The sequence below is a fragment of the Dendronephthya gigantea genome, unplaced genomic scaffold (genome assembly GCF_004324835.1).
Source record: "Dendronephthya gigantea isolate DGI-Jeju-01 unplaced genomic scaffold, DenGig_1.0 000078F, whole genome shotgun sequence".
Classification (NCBI taxonomy): Eukaryota; Metazoa; Cnidaria; class Anthozoa; order Malacalcyonacea; family Nephtheidae; genus Dendronephthya; species Dendronephthya gigantea.
Window position 1 is genome coordinate 646,439 of NW_021163088.1, and position 22,275 is coordinate 668,713.

The 22,275-nt window shown below is 35.2% G+C and overlaps 1 protein-coding gene and 3 non-coding genes across 4 annotated transcripts; 1 reads left to right on the forward strand and 3 right to left on the reverse strand.

Moving 5' to 3' along the window:
- Positions 1–698: 698 nt before the first annotated feature.
- Positions 699–9,607, reverse strand: LOC114532149 (fibroblast growth factor receptor-like). Its single transcript, XM_028553726.1, has 13 exons — positions 9,280–9,607; positions 8,768–8,956; positions 8,138–8,397; positions 7,941–8,019; positions 7,670–7,846; positions 3,824–3,940; positions 3,478–3,671; positions 3,093–3,212; positions 2,501–2,571; positions 2,391–2,431; positions 1,767–1,863; positions 1,167–1,266; positions 699–761 (listed from the first exon to the last, which is right to left on the reverse strand). The coding sequence occupies exons 1-13, from the start codon at positions 9,605–9,607 to the stop codon at positions 699–701; spliced, it is 1,836 nt and encodes a 611-aa protein (XP_028409527.1).
- An 11,250-nt stretch (positions 9,608–20,857) lies between these two features.
- Positions 20,858–20,929, reverse strand: Trnah-gug. The gene has a single exon. It is a non-coding gene; the product is annotated as a tRNA-His (tRNA).
- A 198-nt stretch (positions 20,930–21,127) lies between these two features.
- Positions 21,128–21,199, forward strand: Trnag-ucc. The gene has a single exon. It is a non-coding gene; the product is annotated as a tRNA-Gly (tRNA).
- Positions 21,200–21,522: 323 nt separating this feature from the next.
- Trnaq-uug lies at positions 21,523–21,594 on the reverse strand. Its single transcript has one exon. It is a non-coding gene; the product is annotated as a tRNA-Gln (tRNA).
- Between the last annotated feature and the right edge of the window lie 681 nt (positions 21,595–22,275).

Here is a 22,275-nt window from a genome sequence, read left to right on the forward strand (position 1 = left end):
ATAAACTTAAGATAGATCAAGGTTTATTATAACGAATCCAAACGTTTAATACGTATTAAAGTTTCAATGAGGGATATTTAGGTAGCGTAGCCAGCCTGACAATTTGTCCCGCTATGCTAATATTGTGGTGTTCATTGATTTTGAAAACAATGAATTTCTAAAGACATTAATAATTATATATAATAACTCGAAATTTACAAAACGGGACAAAATTGTAAGGCTAGCTATGCCATTTCATGTCAAAAACTCGTCCCTCTAAGAAGTCGACAGCGATTCGCGAATCGTATGGCTATTTAGCAGGTCAAGGTCTCGTTCGTTAGTGAGACTCAAATTTAAAGGGTGAATTATTTGTATATCTCAGATTGATGTTTATGTTAATAGACTAAATAAATTTAAAGATATGTACGGCTGTCTTCAATTATCGTGCTTCCTATTCGTCAGCGCTACAAACTACAAACACTATAGTCATAGCGTCGTACTAAAAATTATTCTAAAGTCATGCTTTGTCTATATATATGCTCTTATAACCTTAGCACTTCCAAACTGTATTGATATTACTATAGAGAATTTACTCTCGTGCAAAAAATACTAAATAAAAAAATGTGCCTCTAATTATGTTTTTCAAAGAGATATTTAGTTCGATTGAAAGAAGATCTTTCTCAGACGTAAACACATTCATTTCTCGCAGTGACGTGATCTTAGATATTAATCTTTCTTCGCAAGTCTTCGCCTTTTACTTGATGCAAATTGATATACGATTTCTGAAAATAAATATATTGTTATCTTAATTATAATATTAGTTGTATGATCGTTACATACTGTAACAGTTCGGCGTGCCCATATCCTCGGCAAAATCGCGAGTTACATAGTAAAGAAACCAAAACTAAAAGTCTGGCTTCCAATTGCGACATGTATAAGCGTAAGCATAAGAAAAGGCAAAAAGAGAAACAATGAAACGCAATGAAACATGCAGCACTCGAATCGACATTAGCTTCTGGATTTATAAAACATAAGCCAGTGAAAGACAAAATAAATTTCAAATGAATAATTTTCCTGCTTATTCTTTTACATATACGTTATTTAATTAAGTCGGAATGTCTAATCGTTTATGCTTATGTTATGCAATAGTGAAAACCGGCTTTATAGTTCTATGTACATGAGCTTACTTGGTTATCGGTTAACATGTCATGAAGATGTTGTCGTATTTCCGAGAAATTTGGTCGCATTTTTTCATGATCGCGCCAACAGTTCATCATTATTTCATATCTGAATAGAAATCAAAGAAAATTTTGGGTTTTAAGGCATGTGGCAAAAAAATATTCCTAATTTGTTGAAAAGAATGTTGAAAAGAAAATTTTCAAAAGTAGTTTTGCGGTTTAAAAAATAACGACTATATGCATGTTCACGCTTTAGTATCAAACTCTTACAATTCAAACGTTTTAATTTGAGATAAGTGCAATTGTAATGACATGAAACTGTCAATTCGTTACATGGTTAATTTGATATTACAAAACAAATTTTCATCCTAATTATGACATAACGTATAATTATCACGGTAAGAATATGCACGTCAAAAATGGCGTATAGAAAATAATTTCATTCGAAAATATCTAGAGAGGTAATAAATTTATAATAATCATGTTCTTTTAAAATAGACAAAGATATTTTTTATTGCTGTATCCCTTAAAGGCAATTTTGAAATAAATAAGCGGTCTTAAAAATGGTGGGTATTTTTGCAGAATGCTGAAAAAACTAATTTTACTTACAATTCATTTGAGCAATTAAAAGGTTTCGGGAATCGGCAACCACGATTGATATGATTTTGCATTTCAAGCGGAGATATCTCGCTGTATGGTTCCCCACCTGTCCAAACGTTATTCTTGTTAAAAAGGTTTGAAAATATACGCAACATGCAAGCGTACTATATATATATATATATATATATATATATATATATTATATATATATATATATATATATATATATATATATATATATATATATATATATATATATATTTAACTTGATAATCACCATTATGGATTAAAGGAGACTATAATTAAGAATGATAATTCGTGTCATGCATCAACGAGTTTACCTATCCTAAATAGTGGATACTATTTTCCTCGACGGTCTTAGAAAGAGAAACAGTAAATGCGGAGGAAATTGGACAGGCATCTAATCGAAAGGGTATAAAAGGAGCGGCAGGTAATCCCCAGCTGTTCAGAAAGAATCTGTACCAAAAATTCGTTGTTTGTATGGCTAAAAATGTTTTAGGTTGAATATAGCAAATTCTTATCCCAGGCGTTGTACGACCCAAAAGATTCATGAACATATATTGCAAGTTCATATTTTCTCGACTCAAAATTTTAGTATATCGATAAACTTACCTAAAGTTACCAATTCATACAGAAAAACGCCAAAACTCCATCTGAAACTTTTAATAAAAATTACTGCCTGAATTTAAAAAGACCTTACCCAAAGTTATATTTGAACTTACACATCACTAGCAACTGTGAAGCGACCATAAAGTAAACTTTCCAAAGCCATCCATTTAATAGGTAGTAGATCCTACAAGAATCATTGCAACAAATTAATTTTAAATACTTATTAATTTTGTAGTTTCATAAATGGTATCTACCCCAAAAAATTTTGGTTTTAAACTACATTCCTACATTTATTATACGTTCACGCCCAACTGTGCCCGAACACTATTACCCACGCTCACTTCAAAACGTTCAATTCGCTTATATACCAGTGAAGTTCGCACGTACACATACAGAGCAGCTAGAAACATTTTTGTGTAATAATAAGGAAATATACGAAGACATTTTAAAAGTTTGGAATAGTGAACTTATGTATATAGGATATGCAAGAGCCTGCTTGGCTGCATGCGCAAAGTTCTTTCTACTAGGAGTATCAGAAACTTTTTTCACTATCATTGCTGGTTAACAGTTTTCAATTGCAGGGTGTGAAGCTCGGTGAATTTTGCATTTTGTTTCCTGAACTATATTATTCAATAACCTTTAGCACGAAGCCCGTCCGTAGTATGATTTCACTTTTTTATCATATTTCTTTTAAAATTATTATACCTGGTTTGTTCGTATGTATTCCTCAACATTTGCGATGTCCCTTGTCAGCCCGAAGTCTGAAATTTTTGCCACATCACAGCTAAGGAGAATATTTCTTGCAGCCAAATCACGATGAACAAACTGAAATGCATGAGGGCTTTTAAGGTGGATTGATAAATTGCCTTTCTTTTTATAGTCATATTGATTGCAGGGAGAAGTTACCGTGCATCCCATCCTAATATAGGCGATCTACGTGTATTACACAATTCTGCTACCATATCTTTTCAATAATACCTATTTTTATACAGTAGAAACTAAATATGTCTGATATGTTGATTATTGCGTTTAAGGGTAAAATTGCAACGAACTGTCTAACTTTGAAATCGTATGCAACAAATATGTTCACCTTCAGATCGGAAAGATGTACCATTCCACTTGCTACATCCAAACCCATTTTCAATAGTTCACGACCACTTACAGTCGATATCAGTTGAACATTTCGCAAGTCAGATGTAGTGGAGTTGTCACCGACTTTACTTTTTCTGAGAAAGGTTTGCAGATTACCTGGAGAGCAGTACTCTGTTACAACCATTAGTTTCCCTAAAACAAATGAACATTATCCGTCATCTAACAATAACTTTTACAAATTCAAAAGCTATACCTAAAATGATAATTTCATAGTTCGAAGCCGTAGCTAGGCAAAAGCACGTACGAGTATATTCTTTAGCTAATAACATATTTACAGACATTACCTTTCGAAAAACAACATCCGATCAATCTTACAATATTTGGGTGTAGGTCGTTGTTAATTCTTTTCAAGGTTTCTAACTCAGTTATCAGATCTGATAGATCAAGTTCCGTGGCGTTTTCTAAACAAAAGTGTTAGGGACCTTACGATTGCATGACGCCAACGGCAACGGGAACGTCTAAGGACTGGAACGGGAGCACGGACGGCGTTGCCGTCTCCCGCCAAAATTTAACCTTACGTTTTTAAATCTTCGCGTAGTACGTCTGTTTCATCCATTTTAAATTCTAAACTATTGCGAAGGGCGAAAGACTTCCAAAGTGTCCAAGATTTTGTAAATTAATTATTTTCGGCAGGTTTTTATAACATTTCATTTTGTTTTTTATTGGTATATATATCTTTTTGTTATCTTTTTCAAACTCCTTTGACGTTTTATTATTTGCACTCGAACATTTTTTTTGCCGATGCCCAAACTTAGAGACGCTATCGTGTTTGCTTACGGATGTAATGCAATAGACGACGTAGAATATGCCCTTCTATATAACGCCAGCAAGCCAAAGAATCCGGACATTCCATACTTTACCTATGATGACTTCTATCTGGACAGCATGACTGATGATGAATGCAAAACTGAGTTTCGATTTTATCGAAATGATATCTACAATCTGATTGATGTTCTTCGTGTGCCAGCTGAGTTGACTTGCTATAATGGCCTTAAAGTTGACGCAGTCGAAGCGATGTGCATATTTTTAAAGCGTTTTGCTTATCCGTGCAGGTACGCAGACTTGATACCTCGATTTGCCAGGCCAGAGCCTCAATTGTGCATGATTGCAAATATGATGTCCAATTTCATTTATGATACTTGGAATCATTTGTTCGCAACGTTCGAACAACCTTGGCTGGATCCTCAAAATTTGGAAATTTTCGCGGAGGCGATTCATTTGAAAGGGGCTGCTTTAAACAACTGTTGGGGGTTTATAGATGGCACGGTAAGACCCATATCCAGGCCTGGGAAATACCAGAGATTGGTCTATAATGGTCACAAAAAAGTTCATGCCATAAAATTTCAATCGATATAGTTGCACCAAATGGTTTAATTGCAAATCTGTTTGGACCAGTGGAAGGAAAACGTCATGACAGTGCAATGCTATTACAATCACAAGTCCTTCCAAAACTTCAAAACCATTCATTGGACACTGACGGCAATGTTCTCTCTATTTATGGTGACCCAGCCTACCCAGTGACTAGACAGATTCAAGGTCCGTTTCGAGGTGCAATGCTAACAGAGCTCCAAAAGGAATGGAATAAGTCAATGAGCCAAGTGAGGGTATCAGTTGAGTGGATTTTCGGTGACATTGTAAATTACTTCAAATTTCTTGATTTTAAGAAAAACTTAAAGATTCATCTAAGTGCAGTTGGCAGAATGTATATTGTGTGTGCATTACTACACAATGCAAGATCTATTTTGTATGGATCAACAACAAGCAAATTTTTTGGCATTGACCCACCAACAATTTATGAATATTTTCAATAACAATCTCTGTTTTATATGTTATAATTTGACTTCCAAATTGGGAATTGTTTCACACAAATGTTAAAACTTTAGTTAGTATCAATCAAAAGAACATATCCATTTATATGGTTTTTGGATGTCAAACTGTATGTATAATTACAAATTATATTTTCCTGGCTTTCTAAAACAACAGTCAATTTTAAAATGATCAACATTAATGCTAATGCTAAAGTCAATCAGCTATGCCCATTCCCTGACAGAATAATTGTGACAAATATATCATAAATTAGTATAAATTAGTATAAATTTTTCAATTCCATTCAAGCTCCATGCACTCTAAGCTACCCCTGCATGTATGTGGTAACTTTAATCATTAGTGAGAGAAAAGAAGAAAGGGCACAGCTGCTGAACTGTCATTACTCATTAGTAATCATTATATGTGTAACTATAAAAAACTAAACAGGGATGGCAAAACAATGTTTATCAAATGTTGAACAGACAAACTACTTACTGCTAAATTTCTGCAACATTGCTAGAATTGCATTAGTTTGTTGCTGCTGTTGTTGTAACAATGCCAAATTCATGTTATTTCTTTCCTCATGCTCTTTCCTTCTCATTTCTAGTTCCTGTTCTCTAAGTTGCCTTTCCCATTTCAATTCATCTTTTTTAAGCTCATCTCTTGCTTTCTCAATTCCAATTCACTTTCTTTTTGCTTTCCCTCCTGTTGAATTTTTCTTTGTAAAGGCTATTGCATCAGCACCACTTGTCCTTTGTTTTTTATTGGGTTTTTCATCTGGGCTTCTTTCTTTTGTCTCTTTAAAAGTTTCCAAGGACACTCTTCTAACTTCTTGAATTTCAGCAGCCTCTTCTTCAGCTCTCCTCTTCTTTTCTACTTCAAATTTATCAGCCTCTTCAAACAAAGCAACAATATCTTCCATCAAATTATCCAATTCTGTGGGTTCTGGGGATATTCCGGAGGATTTTTCCTCTTCAGCAATTTTCTTTTTATACCTTCTCTCAAGAAGAAGATAACGATCCCTAATGGACCTCTGTGTTACTCTAAATGTTAACTCAGGATATGCACCCAAACTTGTTGCAAGGTTTGCCCAGATATCACCTCTTTCAGTAGTTCCTTTCTTGTAACGCCATGGCTCATACAAAGTCATTTCTTTTAAGAAATGCACGTCATGTGCTTCTGACCACTTCATAGGTGCAGTACTGAAAGAGTTTAACAATATTTCTCGCATTAAAATAAAACCTATATAGTATGTCGATTTAATATATTTTTTAAATATATCTTTCTTAAATACAAAAGATAGGGATCGAATTCTAGAGCGATTATTCAAATATAAGTGTACATATCGTGTACAAATTTAACATAAATCTATATAAATACGGTAAAAAATACGTATATGTTTGCACCTAGGTTTGTTTACATTATCAACATTTCCTGCCATGAATTTACATAATATAACAATCTGATTGATATTCTGTCGTGTTTTCTAAAACTATTGAACCATATGCATATAAAGATTGTTCATTTACCTGTTTTCCTTAGACATTTCGCTCTTTATGTGTCACGTTTTCGCACAACGTCAAAACATCCGAAGCGCCGTCGTCCTAGCTCGCGGCAACGTGACCTTCCAGCAATACGCATGCGCAGTGTTGATATTTCTCGTCTGGCGTTCCCGTTGCCGTTGGCGTCATGCAATCGTAAGGTCCCTACTAACTAAGAGTCTAAAACTTTAATACAACGAGCAATAAAATACAGTTGTGAAATTGGTGAGTATCATATACCGATCGCTGCGCAGTGTTTTTGTCACATGTGTACATCTGTAATTCTCAATAAAGGTATTTTGATCATTAATAATTCATATAATTATTAACTTTGATGAAACTAAACTTAATTAATATAGTCATAACTTTGTTACACACATGCCCTAATATGCATATTGCATAAACGCTTGATCTATTCATTTCAAAAGCACGTAAAAATACTCTTGGCCGATCTGTATGGGATTTACAATGGCTCATTCTATACGCAGACGGCATTGTATCATTCCCATCTAGATCCGCTGCTCCTTGCTGCTCCTAGTTTAGCTACTTAATTAATATAGTTACTTTCACTGCTTTTCCTCCTACTTTTCCTCCTATCATATTGATATAGTTCAATATATTAACTTCTTCTCTCTTATAGAGTTAAATGAAAAAGGGAAAGGGCATATGCTCCCTTTCAGTTGAGTGTTGCTGCCCAACGAGAAAGGGATTTTAGATTATGGTGGTGTTAAAAATTCATAAAAAGTGAAAGATTTTTGGATAATAAATTCACCCATTATATACCTTTTAACATTTTGACAGCAACCTTATTGTGTCCTTCCAGAAGAGACGTGTATAACCCTAGCTTTACGATGCCAAATTGTCCTGATCCAAGTGTCTCGTCCAAAATCTGCAAACGGTCTGGGCAGATTTCCCAGTCTTTTAAGATCGTAATGTACGAAATTTCGCCAGGCAGAGGTACTAAAACGTGGAATTATATCCTGGAATTATATCTAAAAAATACATCAAATATACGATCGGCATTGCCTAAAAAAGGTGTTCACAAAAAAATTACCGTTATATTCGTTTATTTCCCCAAAATTAACGAACCCATCTTGTGTAGTATGTTCACTTTCCTGGCGGGATTGATATTCCTACAATAGATAAATTACATAATCTTTAACAGGATCTTTGTTAAAAAGACCTGTATTTTCATTTGACACACCTAGCTCCCAAAAATAAATATAATTTAGGTTCAGAGGGAGGTCTTACTGAGGTCATTTGAATTTGACTTCCTTTATTTCGTCTTTGCATTAAGAAAAGATAAATAATCACTGCAAGACCAACGAATGTAACGGTTCCGGCTAATCCTCCTGCAATAGCAGGCATATTGCACTGAGACGTCTTAGCTTCAGGGGTAATAGATTCCTGGGTAATTTCACTCTGTATTGTTATATTGTAATAGTAAGCAGCTTCACCAACAATGCCAATATCAACAGCCTCGATTTTCACAGTGTACACTCCAGATTCATCTGAAAAATAAACAGGCCTGAAGAAGAAGGAAGAAATATTCGATCACGGCTATCAACCAGGATCATGATAAGCGTAAAATGCCGAAAGTAGGGCTGCGCATCCCCAGAGATCAAATGAAATGAAAAAAATAAAATACTGAAACTACACAAAGAATGAAAGAAGAAAGTTCAGAAATAATCTCTGCAATTTTCCACAAGAGCCTGAATGGCATTCTAGATCAACTGCATGCATGTTGTTATCCAAGTTCATCTGGAATACTATTTCAAAATACTTTTTCTACTTCAAAGTATTCCAATGCTGAAACATAACGAGGAGAATTATGTCTCGTTCAGCTTCTAAATAATATTAACGTGGTAAATGTATTCTTACTGCCAAAATCGTGGATAAACGGACTGGTTGCAACCTGTGGTTTCCCAAAAGTATCGCTTCCATTTTTTCTCAAAGACACTAAGTAGTGATTAGCATGACCAGCAAAAACTTCCGTTGGCAACAATTTAACGATCATAATGCTTCTATCAACAGCCACTGAAACGTTTCTAGGCTTACCTGGCGATGGTCCTGAAAAAATATTGAAAATATCATCGTTATCATAATTTGTGTGAGAATGGCCCTAAAATCGGAAAAGAATTTAAAAAGTTTGTTTGAATTTCAATGACAATGCAACATTTGATATCATTTTTTGATCCGATTTTTTAAAAAAAAAGAGTCTAGTAATACCATAAAGGCACCTAGCACTATAATTGGGGGGACTGTTCATATATTCATGCTATTATGTTAATATTATATTCATGTTCATATATTCATGTTCAGTCTGTTAACATGAATATACGAACATGTCTCCTCATCTTATTTATCTATGCTGGCTATACACCACTGCATACCATGTGATAGAGGGTTTAAATCATAGCCACCAGGGTAACCAAATGAAGATTTATAGTTCCATCCAAACACAATGAGACCGAACTTTACCGAGGAAGAAGTGTGATATATTGCAACCTTGCTTAGATCTGGTAGATTTATCACTGTCCAAACATATTTCGATGCATTGATGCCTTTCCAATCTAGATCACTCAATTTCAGCCCATCCGTGTGTAAACCATCGACGTTTTCCTTTTCTATAACTATTGTGATGGAGTAGGAAATTTGTGAATCAAACGGGAGGGCAACGTGATATAACGAAAGAAACTGGTTTACTGCAGGAAGAGCCATCATTGACCATATTCTATTTTTCCAAAAAATTGATTCGCTTCGGATATACTGAACAACTTGACATGGCTTATTGCACTTAATATATGAAGCTAAATCTTTATTTAGGGTCAACTCCACGTATGACCCAGATGACAACACTTTTGTCCAGTATGAACATTGGACAACAGTATTATTTTGTGATGCAAAAATGCGAAAAATGTCTCTGTGTTTTTTTTCCGTTGTCCCTATTGTTGTCAAGATGTATTCATAGCCCCACAAATAAGTCGGCAAAAGGGTCGCTTCTAGGAAACTGTATGATCCACGCAATCTGCGATCATCAACGCCTGATATCACGGTCAATGGTGACCTTGAAACAACGAGTGTTCCAGATAAATCCTTTTTACTTGAGACGTATAACACATTACGTTTTCTAGGATATTTATATATGCTATGCCTTTTATATTTATTAATTATCTCAACATCACCGTTAGAGCGATAAGTTATATTTCTCCCGGTAGTAATCATAACACGAAAGCTGTGCACTGCTGGTATGACAGCAAGATTTGAAGTACAATTAGTGCAAAATGGTAAATATGATGCTGCATAATAGGCAAAACCCGTGGCGTTATATAGAGTTGGTAACGCTAAACTTCCTTCAAATTTGAGACCCTCACCGATATTTAAGCACAGAACTGAAATATCTCCGGATGAGATAATCTCGATACCTTTCTGGTCACTTATTAGTTCCCTCAATCGCCATGAATTTTGCAGTTTCTGCCTTAAAACTCCTCCTTCTTTAATGATTTTTTTTATTACTAATGGCGTTCCTGTCTGTTCACTAAAAATCATCACGTTTGTTTCTTCAAGAGCTGTAATAACAACGAATATGTAGTCGAATTCACGATACCCATTTCGAGATGTAAATGTGACGAAGAAGTGTTTTCCATAACTAGTCTGTGTACCTGGAAGAACGTTTAATTGATTCAGACAAGCTCATCTTCGGGAGAGCTTTGGAAACTATCTATCAGCTGAATGCTGATAATAGCAACAAATCCGGGCGTGTTGCTGTAAGTGGGGGGGGGGACTGTGGAATACAAATGTTCAGCATAATGTTAAGTCCATGATTATGATTGTTAACTTCTTGTATAGGGATATACCATATTATTTCAATTCAGTCGATATAAATTTAGTGTATGTTTGGAGCCGACGCGAGCTTGGCACGTTGTTAGCACGCTCCATAGGCGGTTGTGGCTAAGAAGAATTTACCTGACACATTAGAAGTTTAGTTTGCGGTAAACCTATTCACAATAATATGATGCATAGAGACAGAGGCATAGGTCCTTTTTAGTTGGCACAGAAGCGGTTTGGCTATTCGACTAGAGTGATTCGAAAATTTTAAATACAGTTATGGAAATTTTAAAATAATTTTGTGTCCTTTTACGCCAATAAACGCGTTTTTACGCCGTGCTCTTTCACGCCAATAATCTATCACAATTTCATTTAACACCACTATAAGTTTCAGGCTGAACTCGACCAAATTCAGTGGCAAGAATGTGACGGAATATTCCCATGATAGGTAGGTAGTTGAAGGACGTAAAAGCTACTTCAATCTGATTTAAAAAAAGCTGCAGTCCCCAGAACATAATTATAATTGCAACATGTATATTGTTACGAGATAATTATAACAATAGCAATGGCATGCGCTGAACACGTGAACAGTCCATTCTTAAGTAGTGACGAAGAGACGATAATTAGTGGGGAAAAGTTGGGAAAAGTACGGACCATGGGGAGATTTTGTTTTGGAGGCTAGGAAGAAGATATGTGATTCAAGTATTGACGAATTGAGTATTTTAGACGCATATTTATGATAATAAAACAGAGCATAACATTACGTGTGACAGTATAATTTAATATCATAACAATATGAGTATTTTACTACAGTACTGCTCAGCAGTAACCTAATGCGACGAACGCGTTCCCGAACCCGTTCCGAAAAGCGTTCCCGAACGCGTTCCGAACGCATTCCATTGTTTTCACTTAGACGCTTCGTGTACCTTCGGAAATTCCGAAAAAATTATGGAACAACCAGTCAATATGCTTATGCTACGGTTCGTTAATTCCGCTTTTAGTTTGCGGGACAAGCGCTATTTTATTTCGCGTAAAAATAAGCGCATGTGTGACTTGTGTATCTTATTCGAAAATGATAGTAATATGTATGTAGAATCTTTGGACTTGATGGCCTTAGGATATGCTATGCTTAGCCAAAGCCAGTATTTGGCTAGGAAAACGCTGTTAAAATGTTTTTAGTTTTTATTTTGTATACATTTAAACAATGCATGTATACAGTAGTCACGGTAATTACCGTATTTCGAATTTTATTCATATCATACTGTGCCTTACATGTAAAACAATTAAGGTTCTAATATTGTGAAACGAAGGTCTGAATTATAATGATCGACCCGTGCTCTCAGCTAAGTTATTTCAGTTAACAATTGCATGTTTGTTCATACCTGCACTTCATTCCTTGCCGGCGATAACACAGCATTCAAACTGTATCGAAGTCCTGCAACGCTTTCCGGACGCGTCCCGGACGCGTTCAAGGACGCATTCGGAACGCGTTCTGGAACGCGATTGAAACGCGTTCTGGAACGCGTTTGGAGCGTCTGCAGTTAGGTTATTTCTGAGCAGTACTGTAGGAACTAAAAGACTCGTAAAACCCACACGGAACTACATTTGGGTCAAGGCACGCGTACGTCCGAATGTCACGATCAGAATATTTATAAACGAATTTCTAAAATTTGGAAATATAACGAAAACACTTACAAGACATCTTTAGACAAGTAAAATTTATTTTACTTTTTTTTATTCACCCACGTACATGAAATCCATAACTTTTCTCAACCCTTTAATATCCTCATCATGATGACAATGCATTCTTAATTTTAGTGTGCAGTGATAACCAATTTATGCAGTGATAAAGTAGAATGTGCAGTGATAAAATGAGAAATGTGCAGTGATAAATGGTATTTTTCTCAACAGACCTCATTCCTGCCGAGGTGGATTCATAACGACGCATATAAATTATGAGTCAATGGGTATAAAATCAGGCATATAGTCATACTCATAATTATACAATCATGTACAGGTTGTATCAAAACAAAGATCAATCATGGCCAGAAATGCATTCCATGCTGTAAGCGGCGAGGTTGGTGGTCTCATGCAGTTCAGTTTTCGGTTCATTATTCAGATTAGCACTTGTCAAAAGACAATTTGTCCATTGTTTTTACTGCATCAACTCGATTATAAAAACACAATTATAAAAATTAATAATTAGAAATGAGGGTGAGATAAAAAATGACCAACTTATCGATGTTCGTGAAACCACTTAGTTCGAATACTTCCAATACTCGTTAAAATAACGTTGAATATTTTAATATTCAAGTCATATTACATTATAATTATTGCGTCATAGCAACAGCTAAAGGAAATGTTATTGGCGATCAAACAAAACCACTCTACGAAATTGATAAAATTCATCGCATTGGGAAACACATGCATGAAACGTCAACCTCTAATCATTTCCTAACGTATTGCATGCGTTTGTATGCAAAAACTGCCGGGAATAGAGGCCAAACGCTACATGACGTCAGAAACCCATGCACCGCAATATCCCTCATTACACTTACCTCTGAACCTCGACTTGTAAGACGGAACTTGCGAAAAAATGGACTTTTCATCTGGAGAAAAATATTCAAAAACAAGATTATTCTTTTTTTCCAATTAGATCCAAGTAAAACATAATTGCATGCACGCGGTAAGTCTAACCCGTTTAGTCGGCTCAGTGCTTTTTAAGATGATACGAACAGTTGATTGTTCACTATAAACTGACTATGCAGTTGGTAGTACACTAAACTGATCATCAAAACAATTCTGCACAGCTTAGAAAACAGAGAACACGACAACACAGTTCGCTCTATTTGATTCATACACTGTAGCTAAAGACAGATAACGTATAGCTATTATATTTACGTAGAATAATGCTCATGCAACAGACAAAAAATTAAGCTTATATGCAGTAAATACAGAATGGATCTAACTGTATAGAGAGCTATAGTATATACCGGCAAATTCAAAACAGGTCAAAACACATGCGGCGAAATAGAAAATGGTTTTGCGAATTAGGAGGTTGCTTATATTACTATTAGCGTTCCCTCGGTCGGATTTCGCGCACACGTAACATGCAGCAAACATTTAAAGCGCTTTCGATTACTATTATTCACAGTGTCAAAAGCTATCGTAGCGCTTTTGCTATACCAACTCCACGATATAAATTCTTATATTGCATTTAGTAATTCAACGTGAACTTCTTTGGGTGAATTTTAATAACACGAGTAAATTTTATTAGCCAGAAATTAAGCTCGCTCAGTATCAATAAAGATATCAATGCAAAATTATATTGCCTTTGGTTTCATTAGCAAAGTTATGTCGTACGTAACAAATCCTAGACTCTCTAAATCATCGCACGACGAAGCAGTAAGCAGTGTCCAATATAAATTTCTTATTTCAGGTTTTTAGACTCATATCGTAAGGTCATTGTCTGTCTAGTTGTAAGGTATAACTATAGGCGTTCGCGAACGGTAAACGCTCAAACATTTGCGACTTGCAAGCAGTAAAAACTAATGTTATGTTGAAAACATAATGCTAATGATATAACCTTATTTAAACTAACCCTAGAAAAGTTAGATAACAACAGCCAACTTTTAAACTGGACATTCGTTTTGGATGTAGTAATCACAATATCATAACGAAGCAGAGATATTAGTAGCGTACTGTATACGTGGTAGTAACGTATACGAATGTGGCAATGCAGCCAAATGAAATAGTCAAGCTATTTGAATTTAGTTGGTATGTAAATTGCTCGGCTGGCAACAATACTGCATTGTATAACACTCACCAGCAGAACAGAATACGAGCTGAAAGCAAAATATGACACCAGTTGTTAACAGAAATTTTATCATCTTCAGAAATGTTGCGCTGTGTAAAAAATAATACCCGTTCATTCTAAAAATACTGAGATAAATCTGTCATTCAGCCAGGGCCGTAGCTAGAAGCTTAATTGGGGGAGGGGTGTACATTCATATATTCGTCTTATGCCCGACTGATTTCTTTTGTACGCAATTGTTCTAACGGTATATAAACATGAATATATGAATATACACAACCCCCCCTCCCCCCCAATTAAGCGGTCTAGCTACGGCCCGGCATTCAGCTGTGCATTTTCGCCGTTTAAAGATGATTATAGAACATGAAACTTACATTATATGATCAAAAAGTGGTCCATATATACCTTTGCAACTTTACATCGATGTGAATTGACTGATCATGAGTTGGCCTGTGAAACTCCTGGCAAAATAGCTTTGATAGAATTATTGAAATGATATTGTTTTGCGTTTTTATAGGTTGTCCTCTTTTTACTATTTTACCGAATTAGCATTTTTCCGGTTTGGAATTCCTTTGCTATTATAATGATAGTTTTGGGTTTATTGTAATGCACAGTTGGGTGAAATTTTATCCACTTTCAGAAGGAGTTCCAAATCAATGTTTCGCTTTCGAAACTGAACATCGTCATGCAGAGTATATAATTATAATAGCATAAATATAATAGCATATTATAAAGCACGTGCTGATTGGTTGAGAATTCGAAGTGCGTTCCTACAACCGTATAGAAACACGGCAATTTTCCCGCCGAACTTTAAAGGCGAAGCGATATAATGAGAATTTGTAATTGAATCGAATTATAATATTTGTACAAAATCTTTTTATTGAATTATATTATAAGATAAATAGAAAAAAAATTCTGTTCTACGAGCTCCTTTTCCTACTGGTTATTCCCCAAACTCCCACGCGTGTTTCTATAACTGTATAGAAACACGGAAAATGTTTTGTATTTCACAATACATGAAATTCGAATAATTAAAAGGTTGTTAATGTATAATTAGTAGCGACATACAGTATGAATGCACAGTAAATTTTTGATGTTATCCGTATGTTTGAGCTAAAAAACTCATGATTTTTTACGTTCTTTGAATGTTTCGAAAGCTGTGTTATCATGCATGACTTTGACCCTTAGTGAAGGAGAGTACTTCCGGTAAATTCTACCTAAGCTTATATTATTAGAATTAAATTACTGCATCTAACCATTTGCAAAACTACTAATAACTAATTTGCTGGACCCTAAGAAACGTTCTTATTAACCCAAAAATTGGAAATAAGTAATTATATTTCACACAAACATGAATATAGATAAGAAAATATCGACAAAGTTTAAATTTACGTGCATTGTGGCGCCCTCAATTTTATGATTAATCATTGCTGATTTCCTGGTTTGCAGGTATTTGCATTTTTACTAGTTTTCAGTAGGAACTTTAAGGAGAAACATAACAATAGAAGAAGAAAGTCCTTACTTAATCATACTTTAATTTTTTGAAACTTTTTAATTGTCAGCAATTTACCGTCAGTAATTTACTCTCTTCCTTATTAACAAATTGATAAATAACGATAAGCTTTTAGGTCTTTTTTTTAGGGCCAGTCTTTGCAGTATTGTGTCACTAGGCAGTTATGTAATGATTGCATAACATCCAGCTCAACATCCAGACATTTGCAATAATATAATAACGCCACCCTGTAGTTTTGACAAAGAAAATTGTCGATGTGGGAACTTATAAAAATCCTACGCAATGCAAGACATATGAAAGCTCTTTTTCAAATGCTCACAAGCAATAAATTTCCTGTCCTATAAAATTGTAATCGGGTTTCGTATCCATTTGCTTCCTTAATGATCCCTTACGTAAAAATTCGTAGTTTCGTGTGCATTTCTATAGTTTCATCCATATCCATAAAATCTTCAACACAAGACATTTTGCATATTAAATAGAAGTAACTGCAAATTGCATCATACTATCCAAGCTGTCCGAACTAGATTCGCGCACGGCGTGGTTATTTGTCGCGATAGCAGCATAGTGAAACAAATTTACAAACTTTTGTGTGTACAATTGAGATAATGATATGAACCACATTCTCCAATATTACCATAGGTGTAAAAACTGCTTCATCTTTAAATGAAACAAAAGATAGATAGAACGAGTATAGTGCATGGTGGCAATAATTCGCTTGTTTTATTGATATTAGATTCGTTCACAAGGTGCTTATTTGCACGATGACAAGACAACTAATAACAAATTTGCTGGACCCCAAAAATGCTCTGGATAATGTGAACTGGATAATAACTACATTGCTGGACCCTAATTCACCCAAAAATTGGAAATTAGTAATAGTAATTATAGTTCACATGCACAAACATGCATATATAGATTAGAAATTATCGACTAAGTTTAAATTTACGTGCATTATGGCGCCCTCAATTTTATGATCAATTATTGCTTATTCCCTGGTTTGCAGGTATTTGCATTTCCACCAATTTTCCGTAGCAATTTTACGGCGAAAGAAAACAATAAAAGGAGAAAGCCATTAGCGAATCCTACTCTAATTTTTAAAATTATTTCAATGTCGGCAATTTACTCTCAGGCTCTTCCTTATAATAAATTGATAAATAACGATCAGCTTTTAAGCCTGTTTTTTAGGGTCAGTCTATGCATTATTGTGTTACTAGGCAGTTATGTAATGATTGCATAACATCCTGTTTAAATATATTCAGCTCAACATCTAGACAATAGACATGTGCGATAATATAATAATGCAACTCTGTAGTTTTGATAGCAGCATGGTGGAAACAAAAATTTACAAAATTTTATGATTAAAATTGAGATTATTATATATACTACACCCTACTACATCTTATATTACCATGCGTGATACGTTATTGTGTTATTAGGCGGTTATGTAATTATTGCATAACATCCTGTTTAAAGCCTATTTTCCACAATGCGGAATTTTCGCGCGAGCGAAATTTTTCATTGTCTGCGCGCTTTAATTTCATCCAACGCTAACGTGAGAAAAAAAATTAAACTTCCGCTCGGTGCCCAAAATTCCCTCTAGTGGAAAAAGGTTTAAGATATATTGCTTTAACAGTTAGACATGCGCGATATTATATGTAATACCACACGGTACTTTTGAAAAAGAAAGCCTACCCTGATATACACAAAAATCCAACGCAATGCGAGACGTTGTTTGAATGTTTCGAAAGCTGTTTTATCATGCATGACTTTGACCATTAGTGAAGGAGGATACTTCCGTAAATTCTCTTGAAGCTAATTTTATTAAAATTATATTATTAAATCTATTCAGTTGCAAAATCACTAATATTAACTAATTTGCTGGACCTTAAGAAATTTTCTTATTCACCTAAAAATTTGAATTTAGTAATTATAGTTAATAAAAACATGCATATAGATAAGAAATTATCCACCAAGTTTAAATTTGCGTGCATTATGGCGCCCTCAATTCCATGATTAATTATTGCTTATTAGATTTAATTAAATTTATTGAAAAAGAGCTTAACTGTGTCTCGCAATGTGAGACAAAGTTAAGCTCCTTTTCAATAAATTTCCTGTCTTAAGAAGTGGCAATTGGGTTTCGTTTCCGTTCCCTTCCTTATTCATCCCTTGCGTAACAAGTACGATCGTACTATTGGACCAGGAACTGGTGAAGTATAGATTAAATCTTTCTCTCCAGGATGAAATTTCAAATATCTATGCACCTAGGCAATCTTGCGGTTATGTTTAAATTATCGCTTTTCTACATTTTTCATCTGCCTTCAATACAAAGACATTTAAAATATGCCGAGTTGCACATCTATGTCCTAATCTATGCCGCTATAGCTGGCGAGAAGCTAGCGTTGCGTGCACCGTGCCACTGTCATTATATTCGTTTTTATGCATATGTATGCTGGGAAAACCCTAAACAAATAAATAAGAAATAAGAAATGCCCTAGAGAGACTGAAACGCATTTAACGCAATGGTCCTATAGTCATGAGTATATATTGTGTACAAAACAACGAAAATACACGACCTTCTAGGTTGAACTCATATAGGATATGAATATTAATAATATTAAAATTTGCCTCCCGCTACAATCTGACATGGCTTGCAAATCTTCTGCAGAATACAAGCACAAACAATTTAACTCCGTAAGTCGATAGAGAATAACCTTTAAGATAGTTGTGTGAAGTTTTATCACGATCTGGTGCGAAATGACGGAGCCTTAGCCATTCGAACTTGCTTCAGTTATGCATACTAATATTGAATATAATCTATACGCATTACTACGCTACAATTTTGAGTTGCTTCTAAATTTCTTTAAAATAAAAAAATCAAAATTATAACTCCGTCAATCGATGGGGAATATCGCTAAGAATAGTTGTGCGAAGTTTTATTGCGATCTGATGCGAATTGACGGAGCCTTAGGCTTTTTTAAAGAGCGTCACCCCCTAACAACAACAACAACAACAACAACAACAACAACAACAACAACAACAACAACAACAACAACAACAACAACAACAACAACAACAACAACAACAACAACAACAAACAACAACAACAACAACAACAAAACACAACAACAACAACAAGATTAGCCGCGTGTGGGGACCAGTTCCTGGTCCAAAAATTTGCAGATTCGTGTGCCGGTGTGCGCGTCTATGGTTTCATCCATATCCATAAATTCTTCTTCGAACACAAGGCATTGCATATCAAATGGCAGAAACTGCAAATTACATCATTACATCAAGCTGTCCGGCGCGATAGCAGCATAATTCACAAAATTTTGTGTGTACAATTGAGATAATTATATGAACTACATTCTCTTATATTACCATATGTGTAAAAACTGCTTCAAATCACGTGATCCTTGTGTAGGTCGTAGCTATATTCCGTCGATCGTTTCGCTTTGGGAAACTGTTTGTTTCCGCTGGTCCACACGAACGTGTTCAAAAACAGCAAGATGGTAAAAATCGTATTTGTGCTTGTCATCTGTGAAGATTTTCTGAAAGAATACATCGGAAGAAAATAATATTAGTCCCTCGTGCGTTAGCAATAGTCTGTCGAGCCAGATTTACATGTACATCATGGATGCAGAATAGCAAACATTTGAGCAAACAGAAGTAATACAATCGTTGCCTTGTGTTTCCGTCAAAACGATTATTTTATTTCAAATGAAGGAAATTTAATGCATATATAAGAAGTAAAGGTTCAGACATTCACAAGATGTATGAAAGAATTTTAAAATTTTCGTTTATTTGATTTTTGGTCTCACTTTAAAACACATTTTCGGTTGGTCCTAATGTCGGGGGTCTTAGAAGAGACCGTTGCTTACATTGAATACCTCTGCAAGTATTTAGGCTAAAGATACCGGAATACCACCAAACCATAGCGCTTGAGGAGATAATAAAAATAGTATATTAAAATCAGCAGATAGTTATAAACCACACTTGTAATATAATTCAAAATACTATAAACGTATATATTACTATAAACGTATATAATACTATAAACGTATATTGCGTTGTTATCACAAATTCCTTGCCGATGGCAACCATATACTTTTCGAAATTCCATGTTTCTCGTTTTATCTTGTTCTTTGTTGTCTTTAGACTGTCTGAATTTTGGCTAATTATCATTCTGTTATAACTTTGATGTTTTTTTTGGATTACCATGCCCAAAAATTGTTTTTTATATACAGGATGTTAATTTGAAACAACCGCAGAGCACGTAGCTACCTTAGATATCTGATGATGGGTTCGATTCTCACATCCGACTTAACTAACGAGGCCGAGAATCAGTAGGCATATAATAAATCTTCAAATAATAATCTTAAAAAGGGCCTCGTTTCCACGAAAAGTGCAATGCTTGCAATTGCATTGCGTGAAAGCGTGATTTGCTTTAATGCGGTGGTAGGTCCTGCAGAGATTTGAACTCGGATCTTTGAATTTAGGGTCCAAGGTGCTAACCATTACACCACAGAACCAACTTAAGATTGGTTTCAAAACGCATTTTTACTCATGCATTCTAACGATGCTTACAAGTCTGTTCACCGTGATTTTCTCCATTCAAACTAGCGTACAAATTTTTAAATCAGGAACAATATATTTCGAGTGAATTTACGGGACACAAAAAACTAGCAAAAAACGTTTGAATTATCTTCACTGCCGTAAATCTTCAAGTAATCTTCTTAAAAAGCTCCTCGTTTCCACGAAACGTGTATTGCTTGCAATTTTTTTGCGTGAAAGTGTGATTTGCGTTAAAGACGGTCGTAGGTCCTGCCGAGATTTGAACCCGGATCCTTGAATTCACAGTCCAAAGTGCTAACCATTACACCACAGAACCAACTAGAGATTAATTTCGAAACGCATTTTTTTTATCGAGGATTATAACGATGCATATCAGACTGTTCACCACGAACTTCTCCATTCCAACTAGCGTGCAAATTTTTTCTATCCCCGATTTTCGTCATCCTCTCCTTCTATTTGCTACCTTCGATTTTTGACAAAGAGTACAATGATGGTTTGAACATTACCATAACTTGCGTTGATGGTGTAACGGTTAGCATTGCTGCCTTCCAAGCAGTAGATCTGGGTTTGATTCCCGGTCAACGCATAGCCGCTTTCGAGCCTTCATGATCCTCTATTTGAATAAAAATATTGCATGTTTTTACGCCGACAATAGAAATTAACTTTTGCCTTTGTTAACAAAAACGATTTTATTTTATTGCATTGGTTTGATATTTCCAAAAAAAAATCAGGCACAACATATTTCGGGTGAATTTACGGGACACAGAACACTAGCAAAAAAAGTTTGAATTATCTTCACTTCCATAAATCTTCGACTAATGATCCTAAAAATGGCCTCGTTTCCAAGAGACATGCAATGCAGCCAATAAATTTTTGCTTCAAAGCGTGATTTGCGTTAAAGATGGTCGTAGGTCCTGCCGAGATTTGAACTCGGATCATTGGATTCAAAGTCCAAAGTGCTAACCATTACACCACAGAACCAACTTGAAATTGGTACCGTAACGCGATTTTTTCATCAAGGATTATAACGATGCATATAGGACTGTTCACCATGAATTTCTCATTCTCCATTCAATATTTTTTCACTACACCAATGAACCAACTTGAGATTGGTTTCGCAACGCATTTTTTTCATCAATGATTATAACAATGCATATAGGACTGTTCACCATCAATTTCTCCATTCCAACTAGCGTGCAAATCTTTTCTATCCCCGATTTTCGTCATTCTCTCCTTCTATTTGCTACCTTCGATTTTTGACAAAGAGTACAATGACGGTTTGAACATTACCATAACTTGCGTTGATGGTGTAATAATTAGCATTGCTGCCTTCCAAGCAGTAGATCTGGGTTCGATTCCCGGGCAACGCATATCAGCTTTCGGGTCTTCATCATCCCCAATTTGAATAAAAATATTGCATAGTTTCACGGCGACAATAGAAATTAACTTTTGCCTTTGTTAACAAAACCGATTCTATTTTATTCCATTGTTTTGATATTTCCAAAAAAATCAGGAACAACATATTTCGGGTGAATTTTACGGGACACAGAACACTAGCAAAAAACGTTTGAATTATCTTCACTGCCATAAATCTTCGACTCATGATCCTAAAAAGGGGCTCGTTTCCAACAGACGTGCAATATGCGGCCAATAATTTTTTGC

What these genes read in the sequence shown, in the direction of transcription:
- LOC114532149 (XM_028553726.1), bottom strand. Translation starts at nt 9,607, where the DNA reads ATGGCTCTTCCTGCAGTAAACCAGTTTCTTTCGTTATATCACGTTGCC. An exon ending in GTCAAATTCAAATGACCTCA is followed by an intron (nt 8,020 to 8,137) that starts GTAAGACCTCCC and finishes TATCTATTGTAG; the next exon opens with GAATATCAATCCCGCCAGGA. An exon ending in ACATGTTAACCGATAACCAA is followed by an intron (nt 762 to 1,166) that starts GTAAGCTCATGT and finishes ATTTATTTTCAG; the next exon opens with AAATCGTATATCAATTTGCA.